The 27,287-nt window shown below is 34.8% G+C and overlaps 1 protein-coding gene across 1 annotated transcript in view; it reads right to left on the bottom strand.

The window, feature by feature from the left end:
- N4BP2 (NEDD4 binding protein 2) overlaps window positions 1-27,287 on the bottom strand; it is a 53,701-nt gene that overhangs the window by 8,170 nt on the left and 18,244 nt on the right. The window contains 10 exon segments of the mRNA XM_021701572.2: window positions 3,839-4,007; window positions 4,987-5,175; window positions 11,561-11,699; window positions 15,021-15,139; window positions 18,036-18,232; window positions 19,487-19,532; window positions 20,486-20,571; window positions 21,188-23,108; window positions 23,110-23,581; window positions 25,390-25,545. Coding sequence (XP_021557247.1) covers window positions 3,839-4,007; window positions 4,987-5,175; window positions 11,561-11,699; window positions 15,021-15,139; window positions 18,036-18,232; window positions 19,487-19,532; window positions 20,486-20,571; window positions 21,188-23,108; window positions 23,110-23,581; window positions 25,390-25,545 — 3,494 coding nt within the window.

Raw genomic sequence — 27,287 nt, forward strand, 5'->3', positions numbered from 1 at the left:
AGTTTCCTCATCCAAAAATGAAAGGAGTATCTACCCTTTATTCAGTCATTTAAGTTTTTTGGGGATGTTGAATGAAATTCAACAATGATGATTTAAAAATCATTACTGACTCAATTCCTGGCCATGAAGACAGACTTTAATAATCAACTATACAATAAGCTTTTTATAAATACTGTGATACACAGGAATACTGCAAGAGGCTTTTAACAGGGAGTCTGGATGGCAAGAAAGGACAGTACAGGTAAAAAGTCAGAAAAGGAGGAGGAACAAAACACAACATGAGAATGGGGAGGGAGGCAAGGAACAGATTACACAGGAATTTGGGAGTTTATGCTAAATATAACATGGCAACCTGTATTTTTGTATCACAGTGCCAATTATTATGTAACTATTTGCTGTCATCTACCCTACTAGACAGCAAATTCCATAAAAATAGGGACCGTGTGTCTAACTGCTCTATCCTTGATGCCTAGAATATATAAGATAATCAAATTTTTTATTGAGTAAATTATTTATTCATCCTCTACAGACAGAATATTCCCTTATACCACTTCTATAACAGGTTTCTTTTCTCTAGATTAAATAATGTATTTAAACTGCTCTTAAATTTTTTCTTTTCTAATCTTTATTACTGTTTTCTAAATTTTCTCAAAGATTTCCAAAATTATATTTAAAAACAACTGGGGAAGGGGGATCCTTTACTTTATCAAAAAATGTCTACTAATAGGGGCTCCTGGTAGCTCAGTCAGTTAAGCATCTGCCTTTGGCTCAGGTCATCATCTCCGGGTCCTGGGATCAAGCCTCGGGCTCTCTGCTCAGCAGGAAGTCTGCTTCTCCCTCTCTCTCTCTCCCTCTGCCCCGCCCTCCCTGCTCGTTCTCTCTCTCTCTCTCAAATTTTTATTTTTTTTATTAAGAATTTTTTATTTATTCATTTGAGACAGAGAGATACAGACAGAGAGAGTAGGAGCAGTGGGGAGAGGCAGAGGAAGAGGGAGAAGCAGACTGTCTGCTGAGCAGGGAGCCCGACGTAGGGATCGATCCCAGGACCTGGAGATCATGACCTGAGCTGAAGGCAGATGCTTAACCATCTGAGCCACCCAGGCACCCCTCAAATAAATTTTTAAAAGTCTTAAAAAAAATGTCTGCTAATAAACACAGAATGAACACAAATTATAAAACACCATTATGCAACTACCAATGTAATAACTGATTCAGTCAAGGATCATCAATGGATACTAAAATTACTATGTGAAATACTATAAGAGAACAAGTTAGTTATTCACACAGTTGCGAAGTTATCAATTGCCCAAAACTACTAATTAATTACAAAGAAAAGGTACATTTACATAGAGAAATCTAACAGAGTCCCACCTTAGCTAAGAAATCAAACTTAACATCACCAATAATGGGGCAAAATGACCATATTATGCCTTTTGATGTGTTCACCAAGGATGATTCAACATCACCTATGCAGTATTTTTGCCAAAAAAGTTAATTGAATCTAATCATGAGGAAAGAATCAGACAAAACTGTAGGTCAATCTACCAAAGCTGGGAGCCTTCAAAAATGTCAACACAGAAGACAAAAACTAGGCAGAGGAACTATTTCTATTTTTTCTTAAGTAATCTCTACACCCAACGTGGAGCTCAAACTCATGACCCCGAGATCAAGAGTCACATGCTCTACTGACTGAGCCAGCCAGGTGCCACAATAATCTATTTCTATATTACTGGAGGCTACAAATATGGGGCAATCAACTGGAACATATGATGTCTGACTGGATCCTGGCTTGAGGGGGAAAAAAATGGCACAGCTATATAAGACATTTCCATACAGCTGGAGAAAGGTGAATGTGGCCTGTATATTTGACAGTATTATTATAACAATGCTAAGTATCTTAAAAGTAATGATGGTACTATTACTATGTAGGAAAATGGATTTGTTATCAAGAGATAAACATGCTAAGGTATTTAGAGGTAAGGTACCAAGATGTTTAACAACTTATTTTCAAATGGTTCAGCAAAAAGCAATTTTAAACAGATTAAGCAAATGTGGCCAGAGGTTAACAACTGATCAATCTAGGTAAAAGATACATGGATGTTTATTATACAATTATTTCAACTTCTCTAAGGGTTCTTAATTTTTCAATATAAAAAGCCAGGAAAAAAGATAGCAATAAGAGTACACATGTTGATATGCAAAATAAAGATCACTGTGACATTATAATTAAATGTCTGTGAGTAGAGAAATGGATACATTATGATGTACTCACAAAATACTATACAGCAGTTACAATAAAAAAATGATACCATCAACATGAGTATATCTTGAAAACTATATTGGGTGAAAATAAAGTTTGGTTGAAGGTATAGTGTGAAACCATGTACATTAATTTTTTTTAAATTCACAAAAATACTACAGACTGATTATTGATGAATGTACATATAGTAAAGGTATTTTAAAAACTAGACAGGAACCAACTGAAAGATGTTGATTTCCACTAGAAAGAGAAGGAAGAAAGAGAAAATGATTGGGAAGAATAGGGGACCTGGCTGGCTCAGTCAGTAGAGTATGCGGACTCTTGACCTAGGCTATGGGTTCAAGCCCCACACTGGGGTAAAGATTACTTAAAAAAAAAAAAAAAAAATCTTAAAAATATCTGGAAAGAATACAAAGGGAAGAGTAAAAATATAAAGCATACATGGTAAAATGCTATCACTTGTTAATTGGATTCATGGGTACCCAGGTGTTTTATTATATTACTGTAAGCTTTTCAACATGGTAAACAGATGGTAAACAGATGAATTTCCAACCTCTATATTAATCATATTTAATCAAGTATTTAATTAATTACAAATGATATATGTTGAATTGATAAACCTGTATAAAGTATAATACAAAGCCTTCCTACACACATTATATATATAATATTATATATGTATAAATTAACCAGAATAATATAGCTATCAGAGACAGGGCAGGGTTATGGAACTATGAGGGGATAGCTGAGGCATGGGACTCCATGTCTCCACAATAAAATGGAAGATAAAGAAAAAGCCAAATTGAGAATTCAAAAATACTCTAGTGGTGGTAAAAGAAGATGACTTCTAGTATTGGAGTCTGGAGTAACTAAAACAGATTGAATTTTTCTAAACGCTACCACCTGATAATGAAAACGAAACAAGATACTTTAATGTATATGAATACATGATATTGGATGGAAAAATATCCTCATCCAAAGCCCTTGGAAGACGTAGAACTTAGAAGAGGCAGGTAGTTGCCTTTCCTTGACCTGCAAAGACAAAAATACAAGCAGAAAGGGAGAAAGGGAGCACCTCCATAATGCAAACACTCTGATAATTCTGTAAAAAAATCCTATCACCGTATTTACTTCTGCGTTTTATTGAACACCTACGCACAACTGACATCTAATAAACATCTGTTCGCTTTAATAAATATCTACTGAACAAAGATGTATGATATTCCTGAAAGGTCCCATTTATAAGTCACAGAGGATTCTCAGATTATACCCTTTAATAAATATAGCAAAGGAATACAAAGATAACTGAAACAGGGAGTTACCTAACTAGAATTTAAATAAAAACTTGAAACAAACAAAAAAATATGAAATAGGGAAATAAGAAAATGTTAATGACTATGCCAATGAGGATTCTTTTCCAAGAAGGTCCACTTGAAGAATGAACCTAATAGAAATATCTATAAATGTGACACAGATAGCCTCAAGCCTGCGAATTCAGATTCTCCTAAATTAGCAAGTTTACCATCATAAGCAAAAACATATTTTCTATTGAAAATTTGTCATTACCACAAGTCCTACCTTCAGTTTTCTGCTGTAAAACTGTCATCAAATGTTCTATAGCTTCATCCACATGTAGCCCATGGAGGTCTAAAACATTCTGTGGCAGCAGGGAGGCATTGACTTTCTCAAAAATCTCCACGGCAGCAAGGTGATTGGCTTCTTTCATCTTCTGCTCATGGAGACTACCCTTTTATTTTAAACAGATCACCAGTAAACACTTTTGCTATTTGCTACTTAGAAGGCAAATGAGGAAACAAACAGTGCCCCCAAATAAAAGGTAGAACAAAAAAGGGAACAACAAATCTAAAATTTTAAATAATGCAATGGTCTAATATGCAAGAAGGCATCAAAATTTAGGTGAATTTTGGTGAATTAATAACATAGTTCTTAAAATACTAAATCATCATTTCTAACATATTTCCTGATCCAAAAATCATAGAAGAGGAAGACTTAAATAAACATCACCTATCTCAAGAAAGAATCCCTTAGTTTATCCTTTGATAATTCTGATCTCATTCCTTTCAACACCTTGTGGCTACTACCCCTGAAGTCATCCCTCAAGGTATGTTATTGGGGCTCACAGGGTTATACCAGTTTGGTACCTTTCTCCACTCAATCACAAAAAGCAAGCCATGTGGAACCACAAAGCTAAAAAGGAAATCAGACAGGTTTCTTGTAACACCATGTCCAATAAGCCCTGAGTCAAAATTTTACTTCACTGAAAGATATTAATGGAACTTTCTTTTTCTGACCATAAAAGTGATACATCACTAAAAATTCAAACATGATAGAAAGCACAAGTCCCCTGTAATTCCACCCTGAGATGGTCAGTATTAACATTCTGTTGTCTTTCCTTCAGAAAACCTCTGTTTAGAAGTAGCACTAAATGACAGAATTTATCCTAAAAGAAAATATGGACTGTCAGAATAAACTGTAATTCATGTAAGCCATAAATGCAAAGGCAACCATAGAAATTGAGCGTTTCAAGGGAGAGGTAATTCTCAGAACCATACATTTCCTATATATTAGGGTATCTTATGTCACTTATATAATCTACATTCCCCAGAATAACTTAATCTAGTCACAATAAGAGTATTACCTGCTATAAGATTATTTAGACATCGTAAGCGACAAAGAAAGAAGTAATAATCAGTTTTCCTCTTTACCTGTTGGGCATAAAACGTGGCAACGTGTTTTTTCCCCATCCGGTAAGCTTCTTTTGCTTTGCTGTAGCATTCCATCCTCTTCTGCTGGTGCAGGAAAGCCTCTGCCCTGTAGTCATTATACTCTGGGTACTCAAAATCCTGGAAAGATGGTTCGCTTGGTATATCTTCAGTCTCTTTCGATTTCTTTGCCTATAAGATGTTATACAATAAATAAAATACAGAGAGAGTAGAAAAATATGGGCTTTTCCTTCAGAAGATGTATTTGAAAACTGGGCTCTACTATTTTTTGCCTTTTTTTTTTTTTTAAGATTTTATTTATTTATTTATTTGTTTGTTTGTTTGACAGAGAGTGTAAGCAAGAGAGCACAAGCAGGGGGAGTGGCAGAGGGAGAGGGAGAAGCAGACTCCCCACTGAACAGGGAGCCTAATGTGGGGGCTCAATCCCAGGACCCTGGGATCATGACCTGAGCCGAAGGCAGATGCTTAACCCACTGAGCCACCCAGGCGTCCCTATTTTTTTACCTTTCCTCTCAAGAAAGAAGACTCTCCCCAGAGTCTACCTAGTAAGTCATGCATTTAGCGACTACATTAACTTTTTCATGGTACAAGGTACCTCTTCTTTAACCACTCTTATCTTAAAAGATGTTGAAAAGTTCTCTAAAATTATCAAAATATAATTAGGTCACAAAATCAAACCAAAAAAGAAAACATAAGATATTCAAAGAATAAAATTCATTTAGCTAATGCAAAATTTTCTAAATTTTGGTTTGTAAACCCAAAGAATCCAGTCCTTGAAGGTAATAATGGCATATTTCAATTTATATGTTTTAAAAATAAAATCATTAAATAATATTCTTTTTAAAACAGAAGGGCTGGGACGCCTGGGTGGCTCAATGGGTTAAGCGTCTGCCTTTGGCTCAGGTCATGATCCCAGGGTCCTGGGATCCAACCCCACATTGGGCTCCTTGCTCAACCAGGAGCCTGCTTCTCCTCCCTCTGCCTGCCACTCCCCCTGCTTGTGCACACGCGTGCCCTCTCTGACAAATAAATAAAACCTTCAAAAATAAAAAATAGGGGCGCCTGGGTGGCTCAGTCATTGAGCTTCTGCCTTCGGCTCGGGTCATGATCCCGGGGTCCGGGATCGAGCCCCGCGTCAGGATCCCTGCTCGTGTTCCCTCTCTCGCTGTGTCTCTCTGTCAAATAAATAAAATCTTTAAAAAAATAAAATAAAATAAAAAATAAAAATAATAATAAAACAGAAGGGCATTTGTAATGTCCATAGCTGATAGCAAAAATCATAAGTAGGCTTATGCGGCAGTTTTCAATCAGCTGACTACTACCAACTAGCCACTATGGTAGTGTCGACTTTTGAGTTTATTAAAAAATCATCAATCAAGTAACTGCTATTCAAAATGGATCCTTAAACAAGCAAAACTAACTCTAAAACACAAAGTAAATGAAAATAATAATTATGCCTCAATACTTCCCACCAAATAGAAAATTGCATGTTTCTGAAGATGTCTCTAAAATATCAAAAGCTGGTGTTTAAAAAACAGTAAAATATAGTTACTTCTATGTCCAATTTGGTTTTTCATTTATCCCACTCCTAAAGTGCTATTTGCAGAAAACTGCTTGCAAACAGCAATCTGATATATTTCTTAGGCTGTTACTGGGTGGGGGGAGGGTGGGGGGGGGTGCGAGTGGGGATTAATTATTATGATTTAAGTGGATTTTCTTAAAAGCTTAAAAGAATTCCAAGTATCAGGTGCCTTGCCAAGTAATTTAATGAACATTTTATGAAAACTCAATCCCAAAATTCCTCCAAAAATATAATCTTCAATTTCTTAAACAAATCATGCTTTTCTGATACAATTAATTGAAAGCAAATTAAATAGTGTAGCCTGTTAAATTCCTAAAAGCTGAAAACTGTCATTAAATTAGAAATATTACCAAAGATTACAATTATAATGTACTCTACAATACAGTCTTTAATAAAATGCCACTTTAATTTTTTAAGGTTATCATTTGATATATATTAAATATTACGTTAAAATTATATGTATGTGTTATATAATACATATATCACTAATTGACCATTTTTTCAAATTTTGTACCTATGAGTTGAGTTCCAAAGTCACAAAAGGTTGGGAAAAAAACTGGTCTAATATATAATAGTTGATTGTATAATCTTTTTACTGATTACATTTTATTTATTTAACCCCTAGAATTCAAGAGGTTTAAAATGAGTTAAAGAATAAAATAAAGGTATCACCATACTCCTAACTCATTATCAAAGTCAAAAATTTGTAAATAGGGGCGCCTGGATGGCTCAGTCAGTTAAGTGGCTGATTTCAGCTCAGGTCATGATTTCAGAGTCCTGGAATCGAGCCCCATGTCAGGCTCCGCACTCAGTAGGGAGTCTGCTTCTCCCTGCCCCTCCACCCACTCATGCTCTCTCTCAAATAAATAAATCTTAAAAAAAATCTGTAAATATATACAGTTGATTTACTTTTACAACAAATACCCAACCTATTTTATGAAAGAATACAAGGCTCTCTCTCATATGAGAATATTCATGGACCTACACCCTTCTGTCACTCTCACCAGTTCTTAAGTACACGCTTGCTTCATATTAATGTTTAAATATTCTGAGTATATGGTTTGCATCTCTGATAAAAATCAAACATTTTGCAAGGAGGGGATAATAAAAATGCTTTCTATGACTTTTGAAAAGCCACAGTGCTTAACAGAATGAACATAAATATTTCATAGCATTACAGTCTCTGTTGGTGTTCATACTAAAAAATGCAAAGCACATTTGGTTCTCTGGGAAGAGACCTTTCATTTCTTATTCTTAAAAAAGAAAAAAAACAGTATATAATGAGAAATGCTTTCTCAAATAGCTACTCTTTCAAAATGAAACCACGATTTATTTTTATATCCATTTCATAGTGATGTGGTTTATTACTATAACCCCATTAACAAGGGCCAAGTGAAATACAGGCTTCCTAAGAATTCACCTAATCAGTGCCACTTACTCTCTTAAAAGTATGATGTACTATAATACCAAAACCATTTCCCATGGTAACAAACTTGTAAATTTTATTGAAGGCTAAAGGGAAAAATAGTAGTATTAACAAAACACAGTTTTAAATGCTTCTTGAAAATAGATAAAAAATATTACTGGTACCATGATACCCCCCCCCTTTAATATCTGTGGCCCCTTAGGGTCCTAGGATATCAAAAACAGAGTATTCTGTTCACAAATCTTAAAAAGAGTATTCTGTTCACAAATCTTAAAATAATTTTTATCCGTGTTAGGATACCTGCCTATATTTTGTGGAAAAGGCTAATAATTTCCAGAATAACTTAAAAGTCTACATTTTGGCCAATGTTTACATAACTCACAAACTCTTTTTTCTTATTTGAGCATGTTCCAATCATCTCCCATTTTGAGCAAGCACACTTTCTCCCCATTACTTCCTCTATCACCATAATGACCTACAGTGCCTTGCTCTATTATCAGGAGAGAGAAGAAATAATCTTCATTACCAAGTTGGCCTTGATGGTCTCATCATCATCTTGTATCCCCTCTGCATCTTATGAAATACTACACCTATCTATCCACAATGAACACAGGCATGTACGGCACTAACAGATCACATGAATACAAAATTTAACTGAGTCCTATACGTGAACAAAGTGATGGTGAAATATCCAAAGAAAAAAGGGAGCATACAAGTTATCCCTGGTGGTCTTAATTAATAAGTAAGAAGAGCAGGATAATGAAGGTCTGTAAAAAAAAGCCTAAAGTTAATACAAAATTGATATATAAAATCAATTGTATATCTATGCATTTGCAATGTTCAATCCAAAAATAAAACAATTTCATTTATAATAGCATTAAAAAGAATAAAGTAACTCAGAAATAAATTTAACAAAAGACATGCATAACTTACACTCAGAACTACAACATACGTTGAAGAAATTAAGATCTAACTAAATTGAAATTCATGAACTGGAAGGCAATATTGTTAAGATGGCAATACACCTCAAGTTGATCTACAGACTCAACACACTCCACATAAAAACTCCAGTTGGATTTGAGGCACCTGGCTGGCTCAGTCAGAAGAGCATGCGACTCTTCATCCTAGGGTTGTGGTTGTGAATTCAAGTCCCATGTTAGGTGTACAGATTACTAAAATAAATAAATAAACTTAAAAAAAAAAAATTCCAGCTGGCTTCTCTACAGAAATTGGCAAGCTGATCCCAAATTCACATGCAACTGCAAAGGGACCAGAAGAAGCAAAACAATCTTGAGAAAAGAATATAGATGGAAACTCACACTTCCCAATTTCAAAACTTACTACGAAGCTACAATAATCAAGGCAATGTGTAACTGGTATGATGACAGGCATACAGATCAATGGAACAGAACTGACAGTCTAGCAATAAACTTAAGAGTCAATTCATTTTGGGGTGCCTGGGTGGCTCAGTTGCTCAAGTGACTGCCTTCAGCTCAGGTCATGATCCTGGAGTCCCGGGATCGAGTCCCGCATCGGGCTCCCTGCTCGGCAGGGAGTCTGCTTCTCCCTCTGACCCTCCCCCCTCTCATGCTCTCTGTCTCTCATTCTCTCTGTCTCAAATAATTAAAAAAAAAAAAAAAAAAAGAGTCAATTCATTTTTGATAAGGGTGCTAAGAAAATTCAGTGGGGCAAGAACAGTCTTTGCAATATGTGGATCTGTGACAACTGGGTATCAACATGCAAAAAGAATGAACCTGGACCTCTCACACCATATACACGAATTAACTAAAAATGGATCAAAGATCTAAATGTAAGCACTAAAATCATAAAATTTTAGAAGAAAACATAAAAACAAAAACCAAGAAAATAAAATATAGAACATAAAAAACAAAAAAACTTCATGACCTTGGATTAGGCAATGGTTTCTTTAACAGGACACCAAAAGTACAAGCAACAAAAGAGAAAAGATAAATTGTACATCATCAAAATTAAAACTTTGTGCTTCAAATGAAAGACACCATCAAAAAAGTAAAAAGACAACCCTCAGAATGGGAGAAAATTTTGCATATCACATGTCTGATAAGGGACTTGTCTAGAATATAAAAAGGACTCCTATTACTCAAGAATAAACATTTTTAAGGGGCACCTGGGTGGCTCAGTCAGTTGAGCATCAAACTCTTGAGTTAGGCTCGGGTCATGATCTCAGGGGCATGAGATGGAGCCCCATGTAGGGCTCCACACTCAGCAGGGAGTCTGCTTGAGATTCTTTCCCTCTGCCCCTCCCCTTGCTCCCGCTCACATACATGCACACTCTCTTTCAAATAAATAAATCTTCAAAAAAAAAAAACCCACAAAAATAAAAAAACACTTTTTAATGGGCAAAAAATACAAATAGACATTTCTTCAAAGAAGATATACAAATGACCAATAAGCACATGAAAAAGTGCTCAACATCACCAGTCATCAGGGATGCAAATCAAAATGATAGTGAGATAATCACTTCTTTATTAATCATTTATTTCCTGTTTCCTGATGCTTTGACATCTGGGTCCTTGCTAACCCCTAGAGAGAAAGTACCCCCAACCCTGGGGTTGTCTAATTCCTAGAGAGAGCAAACAACTCATCTGCTAGGATATCTTATATATGTAAACCAATCTCGAGGCCATATTCTCAACCACTTCCTTTATGGGGTTCTCACCCTCAGGGCCACCGTCCACATTGCCTAATCACCTACACCAGATATGAGAAAACCAGGGACAGTTCCTACACTCCAGAGCCTGCCGAAACTGTTCAAACTAGCCAATCCTTAACCTGGTTGCACTGCCTCACCCATTCCTCTCCACAGAAACCACAAAAAATGCTCTTGCCCACATTTCCCCTCTGCTCTGTCTCCTGACTGACTCTAGTCCTTCTCCATGTGGCCCTGGGTGGCAAGCCATGCCCCCCGTTTCTAGAGATCTGTGAGTATAATAAATTTCTTCCTTCATAACATTGCCATGTCTCAGTATCTTACCATACCTGATTAAAACAAATCCCAGGTACCCTTAAGACAACTTCATACCCACTAGGATGGCTATAATCAAAATGACAGACACTAACAAGTGTCAGAGGCGATGTGGATAAATTATAATCTTCATACATTACTGGTGGGAACATAAAATGGTACAGCCATTTTGGAAAAAAGTTTCGCAGTTTCTCAAATGGTTAAAAATTTCTGCCCACATATTTAACATATTTACACCTAAAATCCACCATATTACCACTGCACTGCTATTCAATTAAGCCTCATACTCTACTGTATAGAGCCTATACAGAAAAAGTTACAGAAATTTAAGTGCTTGCCATACACAATGACATTGAAGAAAAAAACATAATCAGCTATAAATTCATTATTTTGAGCAAACAGATATCCTAAAATCAAATATACTATTGTTGGTTAAATTTCCAATCTAGTTAAAATGGTGAGAAATAATCATAAAATTATACCAACAAGCCAATTACATTTTCATATACAAGTATTTACCATTATAGTAAAAATAACTCCATACCTTTTTCTCCCTAGACTTCTGTGTAGCATGAGAAGTGACATTCTCATTTTGGTGAACAAACTCTTGTGCTACAACTGTTTTTACAGGGTCTCCTTCAAGAACACAGTTTAGAAACTGAACTGTATGTTCTAATGAATAGCTGTAGAGAGTTACAGATATAATGTTACTTAAAAAAATAAAAGTTATATGAAAACACTAACATAAGCAATCCTTCAAACACTGGCTTACTTCTAAGTTTTAAACATTGACATTATATGCTCATTATGCATCTCAAAGACTCAAGAATGACCAGAAGGAAACTATTAAATAATAGCTCTCAAAAACTAATTTTTGTGAATGAAGACCAAAGGGTAACATGGATAATGAATTCATTTTCTGATCTTTTATTCCAGGTAGATTATCCACAACAAATCTTACTTTCATCTCATCACCTATATTTCTTAGGTCCCTTGTTGGTTCACACATGGTTTCAGTTTCCTTCAAACATCAAACACAGACAATATATCTTTAAACGGACATTTTTATTGTGTCAAATTTCACTTTTTACTTAAACCATAAGGTTCTAGTCAAAGAAATTCTAAGCTGGGATATAGAAAGGAAAAAGTAAAACACTATCTTACCCCTCACTCCTAATTATTCAGGCATATTTTCATGGTGATTCTATATATATGTAATACCAAATTCTACAAATTGACAAAGACTTAAAACACTCATGTTCCAATTTCTAAAGAAACTCATTCCGAAGCAAATTATAAATGATATTATACTGCTATTATTTCAGGCTGTTTATGCTTCTGATCTCTTCCAATGACTACATAATGAAGAGCTGACCACAAAGGAGTATTTGTGAAATGTGATAAACAGTGATCCGAAGTATTGTGATATTTTGCTATTCTTCAATTTAGTAGAGACAACCCTTGATGGAGAACCATTTTGGGGACTACCACTTTAGCCCTCTGATATTGCTACCTCAGATATGATCAACAAAGAGAGGTTCCTAGGGATTGGAAGCTAACAGCAATTACCATCCTAAATAGCCCTAAAAATCACAGGCTTGCTTACTCTTGGGGCTGGAAGGCAGTATCCACCATTGGTAGTGTTAAAGGGAGGATGGCCCTGGAAGATTATACCACAGGCATATATAAAATCAGTAACTGAACCCACCTACCCTTCTGAAGGGTGAAGGTGAAGCTACTGCTAACAAAAAATTATCCAGCTGCTGACAAACAAATGGAGGCAACTGACCACCTACCCTGAAGGGCCTGACTGACCCCCGTCACTCTGGGCATCCCCAGGAAGGACTCACTCAGTCCCCCTTACCTTGCCCGGGGAACCACAACTCTGGGTTGTTTCACATCAGGCCATCTTGTGCCAGGTTCCCATAAAAGAGAGTTGCCGCCATATGCCAGTGACACTCTCCTAATCCCCATTCCCTTGGGAGATTTTAACACGTAACTCTAAGAAAACAGCCGGTTAGATAGCAAAAATAAGTAGGGAAATTGTTTATTGGAATAACACCATTAAAAACTTGATTTAAGTGACATGTTTAGAACTCTACATACTTAGCAGAGGATATTCTTTTTCAAAAGCACGTTCGTGTAATATCTGTTAAAACTGATCAGGTATAAACCACAAAGAAAATCTTAAATTCTAAAAAGAACTCTTCAGGCCACATTCTTATACCTCAATACAACAAAATAAAATAAACAATAGTCCTCAATCCACCTACCACCAAAACCATCAAACCATTTAGAAAATTAGACACTCTTCAAAAAAAAAAAAAAAAAGCATATTAAAAATTTTTGGGTAAATGAAAAACTTTTGGGTAAATAAAATCAATCTGCATTAGAGATTATTTTAAAAATAATGAAAATGAGGCACATCTAGGTGGTTCAGTCGGTTAAGCATCTGCCTCCAGCTCAGGTCATGACCCCAGGGTCTTAGGATCGAGCCCCAAGTCAGGCTCCCTGCTCATCAGCCGGTCTGCTTCTCCCTCTTCCTCTGTCCCCTCCCCATGACTCGTTCTCTTTCTCTCTCTCGCTTTCGCTTTCTCTGTCTCAAATAAATAATCAAAAAATAAAATAAAAAAATAAAAATACTGAAGAAAATAATTTTATAATATTGGGGTAGGACAGACTTCCTAAAATGACATTAAACTTGGAAACCATAAAGGAAATGATTTTCTGATAAAACATATGAATTAAAACATGTATATGCCCAAAGAGACTATACTAGGTTAAGCAATAAGTATCAGGGTAGAAAAATAATAATAATCTATAGAAACAAAGATAACTACACATAATATATAGTGAGTTCTCACAAATGTCGAAAGAAATACAAAGAACCAAACAGAAAACAGGCAAAAAGTATTTAGTAGAAAAATAATGAAAAAGGCTCAACCTTCCTAGTAATCAAGAAAATTAAAATTTAGGGCACCTGGGTGGCTCAGTCGATTAAGCATCTGCTTCAGCTCAGGTCATGATCCCAGGGTCCTAGATTGAGCCCCGAATCGGGCTCCCTGCTCAGTGGGGAGTCTGCTTCTCCCTCTGCCACTCCCCCTGCTTATGCTCGCTCTCTTGCTCTCTCTCAATAATTAATTAATTAATTAATTTTAAAAAAAGAAAATTTAAATTTAAACAATAATGAACTATTTTACCCACTGGGATGGCAAAAATCTTATAGATTCTTAATATCCAGGGTCGGTTACACTATCAGTACATTTAACTAATACAGAAAGCCTCTCTCTATATAGCTAATATGTATATATATATTAGCTGTAAAAATTTTCAATGTGCACTCTGAACCAGCAATTTCACTTTAGGAACTAGTGTACAATAGCCTTCATCCATGTGTGCAAAAATGTATGCTTAGTGGGCAACATGGTCTCCAATTTTTCTTGCAGTCAAAAAGCCCATAAAGAGGAGCATGTTCAAATTATAGTACTTTTGGGGGGAAAACATCCATCTATGGGAATGACAACAGGGAAGGTTTTTTTTACGTGCCTGTTTTTGTAAAAAAGAAAAGTTGGAAAGATTGGAAGAATACATTTTATATCTGGATTTTTATAATAAAAATGGCCATAGGATGGAAAATAAATATACAAATCTTTAAAAAAACACTTTATGATTACTATGAAATACTCTATGGACTTAAAAAAAGCAAATTACTAAGAATGGACTAGAAAAATAAATACCAACAAAACTATAAAACAGTATATGAAACAACCTATTTTTGGTGAAATATGTATTTATATGTAGACACAAAAGCAAACAGATACATATGTAAGCACATACACATTAGTGGACCATGAACCAATTACCAAAACCTGCTCACTTGCTATATTATGTACATTGCACTTAAATGGTTTATAATATGCCTATATGATTTGTTATCAGAAAAATTAAAATGATATACTTTCAATGACATCATAATAGAACCTACAGATAATCCTATCACTTACTTGTGGTCCTTGAAAATGTCCATCAGAAAATTTTGGTTAATGGCTGGAAATATCTTAAAGAGCTGCTTCTCCTTTAGTTTAGTGGCACAATCTTTTTCAAACATAAGTGCCTCCCTTTTCTAAAACAAACAAAAGAGACAAAAATCATCCTTCAGACAGAATTTATAAAACTAATTATGCTGATCCATAAGCATGGTTATTTTGTTGCAAAAAGATTAGTCATTTAAAGCAATCACAGACTTTCTTCACTGATTATCAAAGACTGAAATTAGTAATATAAGTATTCTTGCACTATTTATTTATATCCCATTTTTTGCAAAGTATTTGAAGCTGTTCATTTATATACATACACAATCACACGTATATACATAATGTGTGCAAGTGTATATAAATATATACATACTCTCACATATACACACCCAGCACGTTCAGTCATATTATATAAAAAAAGAAGATGAAAATATAGATATATAAACAGGATATAAATAAATGAAGAAGTCAGAGTAGAGAAAATAAAAGGAAGACTATAGGATAAAGCTAGCAGGTAACATTAGTGTATAAATGCATGCCATAAAATCCTGTACAATTGCTAAAGGTGGGCCACAAATTCAGTTCTGAGCTTCTTAGTGGCCAAAGCAAAGGGGGAAACAAAGATTCTCAGTGTCCATAAAATAAAAACAAACCAGTTGCTCAGGAGAAGTACAGCTTTTTCTGGCACTGAGCCCTGAGAGAAATTTCTCCCATGGGTCCTCAGAAAAGGGACACTGGGTGATGCTGTGAACAACGTCCTCATAAACATATTCTCCTCAATGGGCAGAAACTACAACGTACAAATGAGTTGCAAATTCAGGTTGACGAGAAAATCTTAAAATTCACAATTTTAAAAATTTTCACAAACATATTTACTCCAAAATAACTGTATGAGAACTGCCACTGACTGTTATTTTTTCATAAGTCATAATGGGATCGGTTGAAATTGCCAAACTAAAGAACTTTCCTAAAATGTGCTTTTTAAATTCTAACCTAGGATTATGGTAAACATTCTTAAAGTTGATTTCTAACTCTAAGACAATTTGTTGACACTGTGATGTAAGTACATAATATTTTGTTTGCTATGAAGCTGCTAATGTTTGAAAAATAACTTCCTATACAATTTCAAAGGTGACTCAAAAATATAAAAATTACAATAATCTAGGACAACCCTAGAACAGTTATTGCTTTTGAAGCCTAGGTCACCTAGTATCTAGGTCATTTACAACACCAAACAATAAGAGAGAGTCCACAATAGGTGATAATCTGACCAGTAAAAGAGACTGGTAAAGCTAAACACATCACACATCACAAGAGTAATGGAAACAAGCCACCTCAAGAATTAAAAATATTTCATGTTTTATTTAAGATACACATTATAATCTGAACTTATTAAAAAATTCAGGTCATAGAGTTTCTAAACTACAAATTCTAAGGTCTCATGACTGAAAACTCATGACCTTAATCATCTTAGAATTATTCTACTCATATATTATGCCTAATGTTTATCTTATAACTTTGCTTAAAAAAATACAGTGTATTTCTCCTTTGGAGACAAAGAGTGAAAAGAAAGCATCAAGAAATTCTCTGAGGTTCTACCCCTAAGAAGCATCCTTGGGACAAAATAAGTACAGCTTCTATTACCCAACCCACAGAAAGATAAGCAAAAATCACTGATAGAAAAAAAAAATGCATTAAGTTGGGAAATCAATGATACTCCTCTGTTCACTATTATACTGAGAGATTAAAAGGCAGATTAGAACCACAAAGTTAAGTTTCAGTAGTAAAAAAAAAATGGCAGTTCAACAAAAGCTGTCACACCATTTGGGCATAAGTTCTAAGATTTCCTTATTTTTTTAAGAAAATGCATTTCTCCAATTTATTACACATATAAATGAAGAGGATATTTGAAACAACACTACATTATAAGACCCTACCAAAGAGACTGGTTCCTTAGGTTATGTAAACATGCAAAAATGGTAGCATGTTTCCAATTAATTAACAAGATAACTGGGGAAAATAAATATGAAGGTGGAGGAATTCCATCATTCTTCCTATGCCCCAATTCTATGTATTTCAGCCAAATGTAAAGGTGCTCCTCTGGGTAGTCAAATGAGTAAGAAAGAAAGTAAAATGTTTTAAGATCACCATCTAAGAATTATTTCTTTTCTTTGAGAATTGGACTAAATAACCTCTAAGTTCTTTCCCTTTTTGATTTCTGAAATTCTCTAATACTAATTTTCAGAATTCAAAAAAAGGCTAAGAAGAAAGCAAAAGAAACCAAATTCACTTATGGCTTCATAAAATTTGATATGGTGAATAAGAAACAAAAATAAAGTTCAAAATAAAGTTTCTATTTGAACATGTTTGATTAAAAAGTTAGAAAAAGAAGAGTACTTAATTTTTTTAAGTTTCTAAATTTTTCTCTAAAAAACTCTGTTTTGGGGCGCCTGGGTGGCTCAGTTGGTTAATGTCCCACTCTTGGTTCTCAGCTCAGGTCTTGATCTCAGGGCCATGAGTTCAAGCCCCATGCTGGGTTCCACGCTGTACATGGAGCCTACTTTAAAAAAAAACTGTTTTGAGGTTGGATACTTCTTTAATAGCAAGACAGACATTTCTTTTTACTGATTTATGAACAAAATTATCTTTAAATGAAAAATCTTTCATGTTTTTCAAGAATTAAAAAATTATAGAAATAAATGCTAAAAGTAAAAAAAAAAAAAATGCAGCTCAATCACCTGCAAAATTAAATCTAAAATAATGGTTTAACACAGACTGGCTTATTGTTATAGAATATCAACTAATCTCCCAGAAGCAAAAAATTCCAGCTTCAAACTTCGAAACAGTTTCAATTTTAACATTAATTTCAATCAGTTAAATACAGATTCCAGGCTAGGAAATACAGAATCAAATGAAAATCACAGAGTAAACATACAATCAACCTAGAGTCAGAGGCAAAAGCTTAATAGTTATACCATCTCATACCAAAGCGTGTTTTTCCTGTAAGGCAATTTCTTCTGACATTATTTCTCTGAGTGATACTTTTTTAGTTTGAGTGTTCCAATGATCCAATAAGGGTAGCATTTCAGGTGCTGCTAAAGTCTTCAGTAATTTTTTGCCTGTTCTCTGAGATGATTTTTGTTCAGGATTCTCGAGACCAATGTGCCCAACCAGGGAAGGATCTACAAAAGCAGTATAAATAGTATCAGGCCCTCAACAATAAACAAATTAAGCATTACTCATTCTGTTACAACTACCTCAGAAGGACCAAAGAAACATGATTTTTTATTTCTAGCTTATAAATATAACTCTGAAGTTTCAAAATATATCTTCACATAATTGCAAGCAAGAATATGTATAAATGTAGGAATATCTCAAATGAGCAAGGATCTGGGTATCATTGCAAATCAACTCAATGGTTCCCACTCTTTTTTACATCGCACGGACACAGAAAAACTGGCACACATACACTGGTAAACAAAGGGAGTTTTGGCCAGGTGGAAGCAACCAGCTAGAGCAGCTCTGCTCAGCTCTGCTCAGCCACTCCAAGGACTGAAAGGATCAATATTTTAGCAAACCCATAAACCCAATAGAGGCACACAACAAATATTAAACAAATGATATTCAACATAAGGAAGAAACTGAACATTTTAAGAAGTTCACAGTAACGAGATTTAATGTATAGTATTTCAGCATCTCGGTATCAGCACATTTTGATATACTCCTTAGCTCTCCCGGAGAGTGAAGACAGTAGATACTGCCATCCCCATAACTCTGATACCCTTTCAGTACCTCTAGCTCTCAAATAGCTTAGTTCTTGAAGCTGCAACTAAAGCATACCCAAAGAACCTTCAACCTGGAGTCCTGGTGTGGAGTGGACAAAAGAGGCATCTGAAGGAAATGTGCACAATAGGAGGCTCCTGTTAACAGCTCTGCCACCCTGCACTAATCACTGAGGACAATGCTACCCAAAAAGTCTTCTAGAATCAAATATTTCAATTTGGCAGATGTTCCAAAAGCAGGCCGACTTTTGTGCTCTAATAAAATTAACATCAATAAAAATTTCGAATAACCAAGTAACAGTTGAATGATGCTCTCAGACACATGAACATTTTATTGCTCTCAAACCAGAAGTTTTCTTTCATTCAGAGCAAAATCTTAAACAGGAAACACCTTGTTATATGTATTAGAGCACATCTAAGGTGTTCCACTGTACTCATGAAAGTAATTAATCATAGATGCTTTTTAGTTCTTCTAGTTTTATTTTATGTCAATATTAAATGTTAAATATTTTAAAAGAATTTTTATTTGCAAATCAAAATTCTTGGGTAACATATTTTGTGGAAGTACATTTAATAATGAGTTAAAATTCATACACATACACCAAGTTTTGACATCATGACAGGAACATCAGAAGTAAAAAGTATGTGCTTTACCTTGCATAAACTTGCCACAGGATACCTCTTCTTGTCTTTGTCGCTCCTAAACACAAATGCAGGACAGGGGATTCGCAAAGAAGGGTGCATTAGAAAATAAGATTATATTATTTTTCTCTAGAAATCACTTCTTGTAAAACTATCAATCATTCTTGCTAAATCTAAGTAAAACAAAATTAGATAAGATTATGAAGTATGACTATATCAATATATTTTTCCACTTACAGAGCTCTTAGGCTTTTTTTTTTTTTAGACTGTTTTTGAAATTTAATCAGTCAGCACTGCAAGTCTTTTTTTTTTTTTTTTTTAAGATTTTATTTATTTATTTGACAGAGAGAGACACAGCGAGAGAGGGAACACAAGCAGGGGGAGTGGGAGAGAGAGAAGCAGGCTTCCCGCAGAGCAGGGAGCCTAATGCGGGGCTCGATCCCAGGACCCTGGGATCATGACCTGAGCCGAAGGCAGACGCTTAATGACTGAGCCACCCAGGCGCCCAGCACTGCAAGTCTTTAGAGAATAAAAAACTATTTATGATTTTTCTCTCTTTTTTTTTTTTTAAAGATTTTATTTATTTATTTATTTGAGAGAGCGAGAATGAGAGAGACAGAGAGAGAGCACATGAGAGGGGGAAGGTCAGAGGGAGAAGCAGACTCCCTGCTGAGCAGGGAGCCCGATGTGGGATTCGATCCCGGGACTCCAGGATCATGACCTGAGCTGAAGGCAGTCGCTTAACCGACTGAGCCACCCAGGCACCCTATGATTTTTCTCTTAAAAAAAATTCAACAATCATATTGAGCTCCATCATCAGTTATATAATTTGGCCAGTCTGGTAATAATCTAAAACACTGGAAAGAGAAAAAATATCACTTATCTGTTTATTGGAAAAAGTTCATTCTCTCTCAAAGTCAAAATTCAACAGAATTCTTTCATACAACAGATTTTATTAAGAGCAAAGGTGAACACAAAAGGAGCTCATCATAAAAAAAAAAGCCTACCAACCATTACAGATTCTTTCCATTTCTCATGAATCACTTTAGCCAGATTCAGATCTATATGAACAACACAATCCTCAACTGTTAGAGACCCTTTTGAGGGGGGAAAAAAGAAAAGAAAATATAATCACTACTCATACATTTTCAGAAAACATACTCAACCACCTTATGTATCATAAAACTAATTTATATTATTAATTACTAATCTATATTTTTAGTTCTAAATCTCTTGGAATATTTTTGTTTATGTACTATGTCACTGTTTTCACACTTCTTGGCAGGTGCAATTATACAATGCTTCACATATTTAAGTTATTCATGTCCATTAGTTTAAATGTATATATTCATTTCCACTAGTCAAGACTTTTCAAGAAGTGTGTTCTATGAAATTAGTCTTGCCTTAGGTACATCTGGAGTAGCACTACAGATTCAAAAAGGTTCATCTCTGCAAATAAGTATGAGGTAAATACCACAGAAAACTTTCAATATACGCATGGGATGAACACAAACTCCATATAAATACTATTTCTTTAAATTACATTTTTTTTAAAATCCTCTACAAACGAATGTGTCAAAAATAAGGTAGGCAACACAAATTACTTTTACATTTCAGTTAACATATGACATAATTTTAAAATTAAGATAGAACCCTGAATCTGTATTCTATTCACACAAAGACACACATACACGTAATCTATTTTTTCTTTACCTGAATCAATACCAACAGGGCCAAATAATTCATTGAGCTGAAAAGCCAACTCAGGCGGTAATGCCAATTCCAGACAGTCTATGGTCAAAGATTTGGCCATCACTGGCATGGGATTCAATATCTCAGTTTTATCTTCTTCATTAACTCCAGCTGACAAAGTACCCTCAGCCATTAGAATTTTTTCCATTTCCTGTTCATCTTCATTCATAAATTCTTCAGTGTTTGGAAATTTCACATAATCCTTTGGAAGATTTTCATTTTTCTTTATTTCAAGAGAGTTGGTTAAATCAACTTCTTCATTTAATTCAAGATTTGAAGTGCTCGATACAGAGTTTAAAATATCAGACAAATTCGAAGAAGAATGTATACTGTCTCCAATCTCTGTGACTTCTAGATTCTTCTCCATTTCATTCACATCTTTAGCTACAGTAGCTTTTAGAGTACCTGGGAAAGACTGCTTAATGTTATACAGACCTGGAACTTCTGCCTGGCTACTGGGAAGTACTTCATTAGTATTCTTTAGATCTAGAGTGGCATTAGGAAATAAACCCGTTATTAATCCAGGTTTTTCAGTAGTGATAGCTCTTATTTCTGCCTGCTCTGGGTTTCTCTCTTCTGAATCACAGGTGGACTGTACATTAGTGTAACTGACAGCAGTGCCATGGCTAAATTCTGGCACAGAAGAATTAGAATCCTCCAAGGTTCCTCTTTGGCTAATAATTTCCTTCAAATTTAATCCCAGAGAAAATGGCCCAATTTGTGCTTCATCATATGATTTTTGGATATTCTCAAATTCAGTATCCTCGCATAATTTAGTTTCAGAATCCAACAAAAGGCTTGTGGCCCAAATAATATCTTTGTTACACCTCTCATATAAGTCTTTTAGGGCTTCTAATGAAAAGGATCCAAAGAGTTTACAAAGAATGTTAAGATTTTCAGATTCATCAGCACTGGTAAGCTCACTTTCTTCAACATACGTGCTTTTGTCATACATTACCCTATATGGAATTGTTTCTTGAACATCTAATTCTGTGTTAATATTGAAAGCTTTTGGTTTAAATCCATCTAACCGTCCTGTTAGTACTCTCACAGAATCTGAAACACTAATTTTATTCTTTTCTATTTTCCATAAGAGAGCAAAATCCTGTGGTTCAGTCTGGGTATACATGCCTTCTTCTATTCTAGGGACTTTTTTAGATTTTCCTTCTGGAAATTCAGCTAAAGTTTGTGGTCCTACTACTCCAGGAATAGTTGGCCTACTATTGGTAAAAGTAAGAGACAATGTGTGCTGGCTATGAATCTTTTTACTTGGACAAGTCTTATTCTCACAGGTCATTTCATTGGGTAGCGTTTCAGAATCTCCTAGAGTGGAACTACCCAGGGTTTTCAGTTCTTCAGGGCTTGTGCCCCAACAACAGGTCTCATGTGCTGTGTAGAAGGATATTTCATTCATACTGTCTTTAGTTCCAAATTCTAGATTGGGTTCCTTTAAACCATCCTTCGGCATTCTTGATCTGTGCTCTCTCTGAGCTAAGGAATCAGACAAAGGCCAGTCACCCACAATGCTGAATGACTGTTTTTCAGTATTTTTATATGTATCATATTGACAGCTATTGAAAGATTCTGAAGCATCATCATACTGTGACTTCTTGTCATCCTCTGTACTTTCATGCAGAGATTCTCGTTGCTGGATATGATCTATATTCGCAGATAGAGTATTATCTAATCCTTTGCGTGACTGAAGGCGATTATATTTTTTGTCACTTTGACCAGATGAAGCTTTTTCAGTTTTTCGGTTCCTTTTTGTCCTCTGACCAATAGTCTTATCAACTGGCCAGTCACCAACAAAATTTGATAGCTCGTGTCTCGTCGGGAACTTTTCCAAAGTTGACTTGCTTTTTTGTTTTCCAAAGGTTTTTTTTCCTTACTGTGGCTCTTTCTTCCAATGTTTCACCTGGTGAAGATTTTTCATTATGAAATGGAATAGTATTTGAAAGATCATAGTCTTCTTGATTATATTCACCATAGCAAATACTCGGCGACACTCTCTCAACAACACTATCTGCATCAGTTTTACTATACTCTTTTTCAGAAGCCAGTTCTACCTGCTCTTCTTTTTTACCTTTTTCTTTTGCCTGTACTTTGCTTTCAGAATCAGAAAAATACATGTCTGAAACTTCCTGAATGAAAGCACTCTGAATGTTAGGATTCATAGCACTTATTTCTTTTCTTCCTTCATTTAAATCTGCATTAGAGAGATAAGTAACATTCTCAGGTAATATAGTTTCTTTGGTCACTTCAAGTTTCTTCTCTTCAGTTAACTCTAGATGCTTCAAAGATGAGGATAAAACATTTTCTTCTTTTTCAGAGGTAATATCTTCATTGTCTCTTGGGCTGTAAGATTTTTTTTAAAGTATTATAAGGAAGTCTCTTAATGTTGCCATTAACATTATGATTTAAATTAAAGCAGCATTCAACTGAAAGACAAGGCACTTAACATTTATTCTAAAACTTCTATAAATAAACTACATTAAAATTATAAAAGCTCATCTTGATCTTTCTCTAGTACATTGTGAATACATCCCTTTATTGTAACCCCAACACCTAACACAATGCTTGGCATATAGGAAGCACTCAAACTTTTTTCGAATTAAATAGTGAACATGAGATTTTCAGTTAAGGTGTTCATATGCATTAAATATTAAAGATACGATTCTAACTTTGTTCCCAGAAGAGGACACCACCTCCCTGGCTTCTTTCAGAACTATTTTAGCTTAATATATTTGAAAAGCGGTCTGCTTCTATAACACCTGTCATTTGCTACCGAGGATTAGGCTTAAGCTTCATTTACAAAGCCACAAAGAGTCAACATGATTTGCACAACTAAAAGAAATGAAAGGGAGAACTGTCATTTGAAATGTCACCTATTAAATTTCTTAAAATCATCCTCAATGTTAATTTCAGACTTAGAGCACTTTTGCCTAATCATTACACTTTCAACTTCAGTGTTTTTCTCCTTAGTCAATTTATCTACTCATCTTCCTTCCTTTCTTTCTTCTTAGAGGGGGAGGGAGGGGCGGAGGGAGAGGGACAGAGGGAATCCTCAAGCAGACTCCCAGCTGAGCGCAGAGCCTGAGGCTCCATCTCACAACGTGGGATCAGGACCTGAGTGGAAACGAAGAATCAGATGATTAACCAACTGAGCCACCCAGGTGCCCCTTCCTTTCTTCCTTTATTCCAGGAGCTCTCAAAGTCCCAACTCTCCCATGAAGCCTTCCTAAATGAAATCACATCTAACACTGAGTTTTCTTTTTTTTTAATATAAAAATATGCTCAACTTTTAATAGGAGGAACCATTTTTTATAAATCAAAATAGCAAAGATTAAAAAGTTTGATAACTATTACATTGCTGAGATCTTTTGAGCAAAGTGTTATTACTGCCATTTTAGAAATGAAGAGCTGAAGTATAGAGAGATTCTATAATTTGTCAAAGATTACAAAGCCTTGGGATTTCAAGCCAGGAAACACAGCTCAGGGGCCCATGCTCTAAACCACTTTGCAACATGACTCCTCAATAAAAGAGCATTTATGAATTTTCTCTTCCCAACCCCTTTTTAATAAAGCCTCACCATTCCTTATCATCAGAAAGTGTGGGCAATTTAGACCTCTATCTATATTTAAGGTTATTCTTTAACTCACCCATCTATTCAACTGTTTCTATGTCCTAAATGTTTAATAGAATCAGTACTATGCTGGACTACAAACTCTCAAAAGGCTATGACTTGTATTACTCAGTCAAGGTATACCATTAATAATTAATTTTTATAATACTAACTTGAAAGAGTATTTTTACAAATACCTAAAGAAATTAAGAAGTGATGCAAAATAATGATAGGTAATAACAGATAAATAAATACTGGAATAGCAGTTACATAAAAAAGGCAGGAGTATTCACAGTATAAACATGGAGCCACAAAACCCTGAGGACAATGAAAAAACTCCCATGTCATTGCATATATAACTTCACTTCTCTTGCTAACCATATACATCTTGCTTCAGGTAAGACTATATCTAAACCCTACAAATAATAAATGTCTACTTTTATTTTTAAAGTTATTTGGCAGTGATTTCACAAGCTCCAAAATTATTCTTTTTAAATTATATTTCAAATTGAATTTGTGTATTCAGGGATTTTAACCTACCTAGTACTGGTGTCCTCACAAGAATAGACACACAACTCAATACGTTCACTTTTCTCTGGAACTGAAGAACTCATGATTATTGGCACTGAAACAAAACGCTGATAATGTTCCAACATTCTTGTTATTTTTTCTTTGCTTACCCCATGTATATTACGCCTAAAGATTCCAGGGGAGAAAAGGGTAGAAGGAATATTGGTAATTAAGTTTTTTTTTTAAATTGAAACATAAAATGTCAAGGAAATAATATTATTTCTAATAAGTAAAAATATCTAAGCTGGTTTATTATGACACAATATATACTGTTAGATTCTAATTTCATCTTATTCAGGATGTCTTAAATTACCATTTTTATAATCATTCCATACAATCTTTTCCAAATATCATTTATCAACTCAGAAAAAACCAGCAGATCCTAATAACTTTAAAAGAAGCTATTCTCAAGCTCTGCAAAAAAACATTTCATAAGACTATGACCATTACTTCAAGACTATTAACTAGTAAGTAAAAAAATTCCACTACAATCTTCTACTTATGCCACTATGGCAGATTAGATGTCCAAAGGGCTCTCCTGTTACAATAAAACTAGATCCCAAGTCAATTAAAGCAAACATATATTTTAATACATTTTAAATTCAAGCAAAGAAAAAAAATTCCTGGTATATTAAGTCTCTGGATGTCCAAATATGAAATTTGTCATATTTGTGCTTTCACTCATGGTAGCTTATTTGTGTGTTTTTATGAACTCATAGTTAGTTGAACCTAATATATGAGAATCCTTAGGCCTTAACCTGGGGTGCTTTCCTTCATACAACATCTGGATTTGCATCTGCCAGGAGGCCAGATGATATGCTTTCATCCCTCAAGGATCTTGTCATAATGAAAACATCTAGTTTGCAACATTCCTATCTTGGGCAAGGATCCAAGGCTTAGTGTCTGGATCCCAGGGCTGATATCAGTATTTGCCACCTGGGCAAATCTGGCTTTCATATTTACCTACCTCAATCTTGTCTGGTTTCAGATCACAGAGAAGCAAAGAGATAGAAAATATGAAAGAGAAGTTAAGAGACACAGACATAGAGGACAGAGCAAAAAGGTAGTATACATCTAATCCAAGTCCCAGAAAGAGAGTACATGGGACAGAAGCAATTTAAAGAAAAATGGCTAAGGATTTTCCAGAACTGATCAAAGACATCATTGATGTCCCCTAATCCAAGAAGCCCAACAAATCCCAAACAAGATACATATTAAGAAATCCACTAGAAACATGGTACTGAAATTGTCATTCACCAAAGATAAAGAGATGATATTAAAAGCAGCCAGAAACTAAAGGAAAAAAAACTATCTATAAAGAAACCAAGTATTAGAATTACAGCTGCCTTAACAATGGAAGTCAAAAAATAATTAAATGTTATCTTCAATAACAGAAACTGTCAATCTAGAATATATATACCCAGTGAAAGTATCTTACAAGAATGAAGGCAATAAAAGAATTTTCAGATTAAAAAAAAAAAAAAAAAAAAAAGAGTTTGACATGAAGCAGAACTACACTGTAAAGAAAATCCTAAAAGATGAATGTCAGACAGAAGGAAATTCCCAGATGAAATATCTACGATGAAAGAAAAATTAAGCACAACAATAACTGTATAAGTGAAAACACAAAGTGTCTGTAACATTCATAGCATGTAAGTCAGAAGGGAGGTAAATATCAGAGTTAAAATGTTTTAAAGTCCTTATATTTGCGAGAAGGAAGGCTAACAAAATGGTTTGACTTTAAATTTAAAGTTTGCATGATCAAAGTTTTAATGTAACCACTAAAAGGATAAAAACAGTGTATATCATTTCCAAATTAAAAGAGAAGGAAAAAGTAAATAAGAAAATCTGCATTCAGTGAAAAAAAT

The sequence above is a fragment of the Neomonachus schauinslandi genome, chromosome 2, assembly GCF_002201575.2.
Source record: "Neomonachus schauinslandi chromosome 2, ASM220157v2, whole genome shotgun sequence".
NCBI classification, from domain to species: domain Eukaryota; kingdom Metazoa; phylum Chordata; class Mammalia; order Carnivora; family Phocidae; genus Neomonachus; species Neomonachus schauinslandi.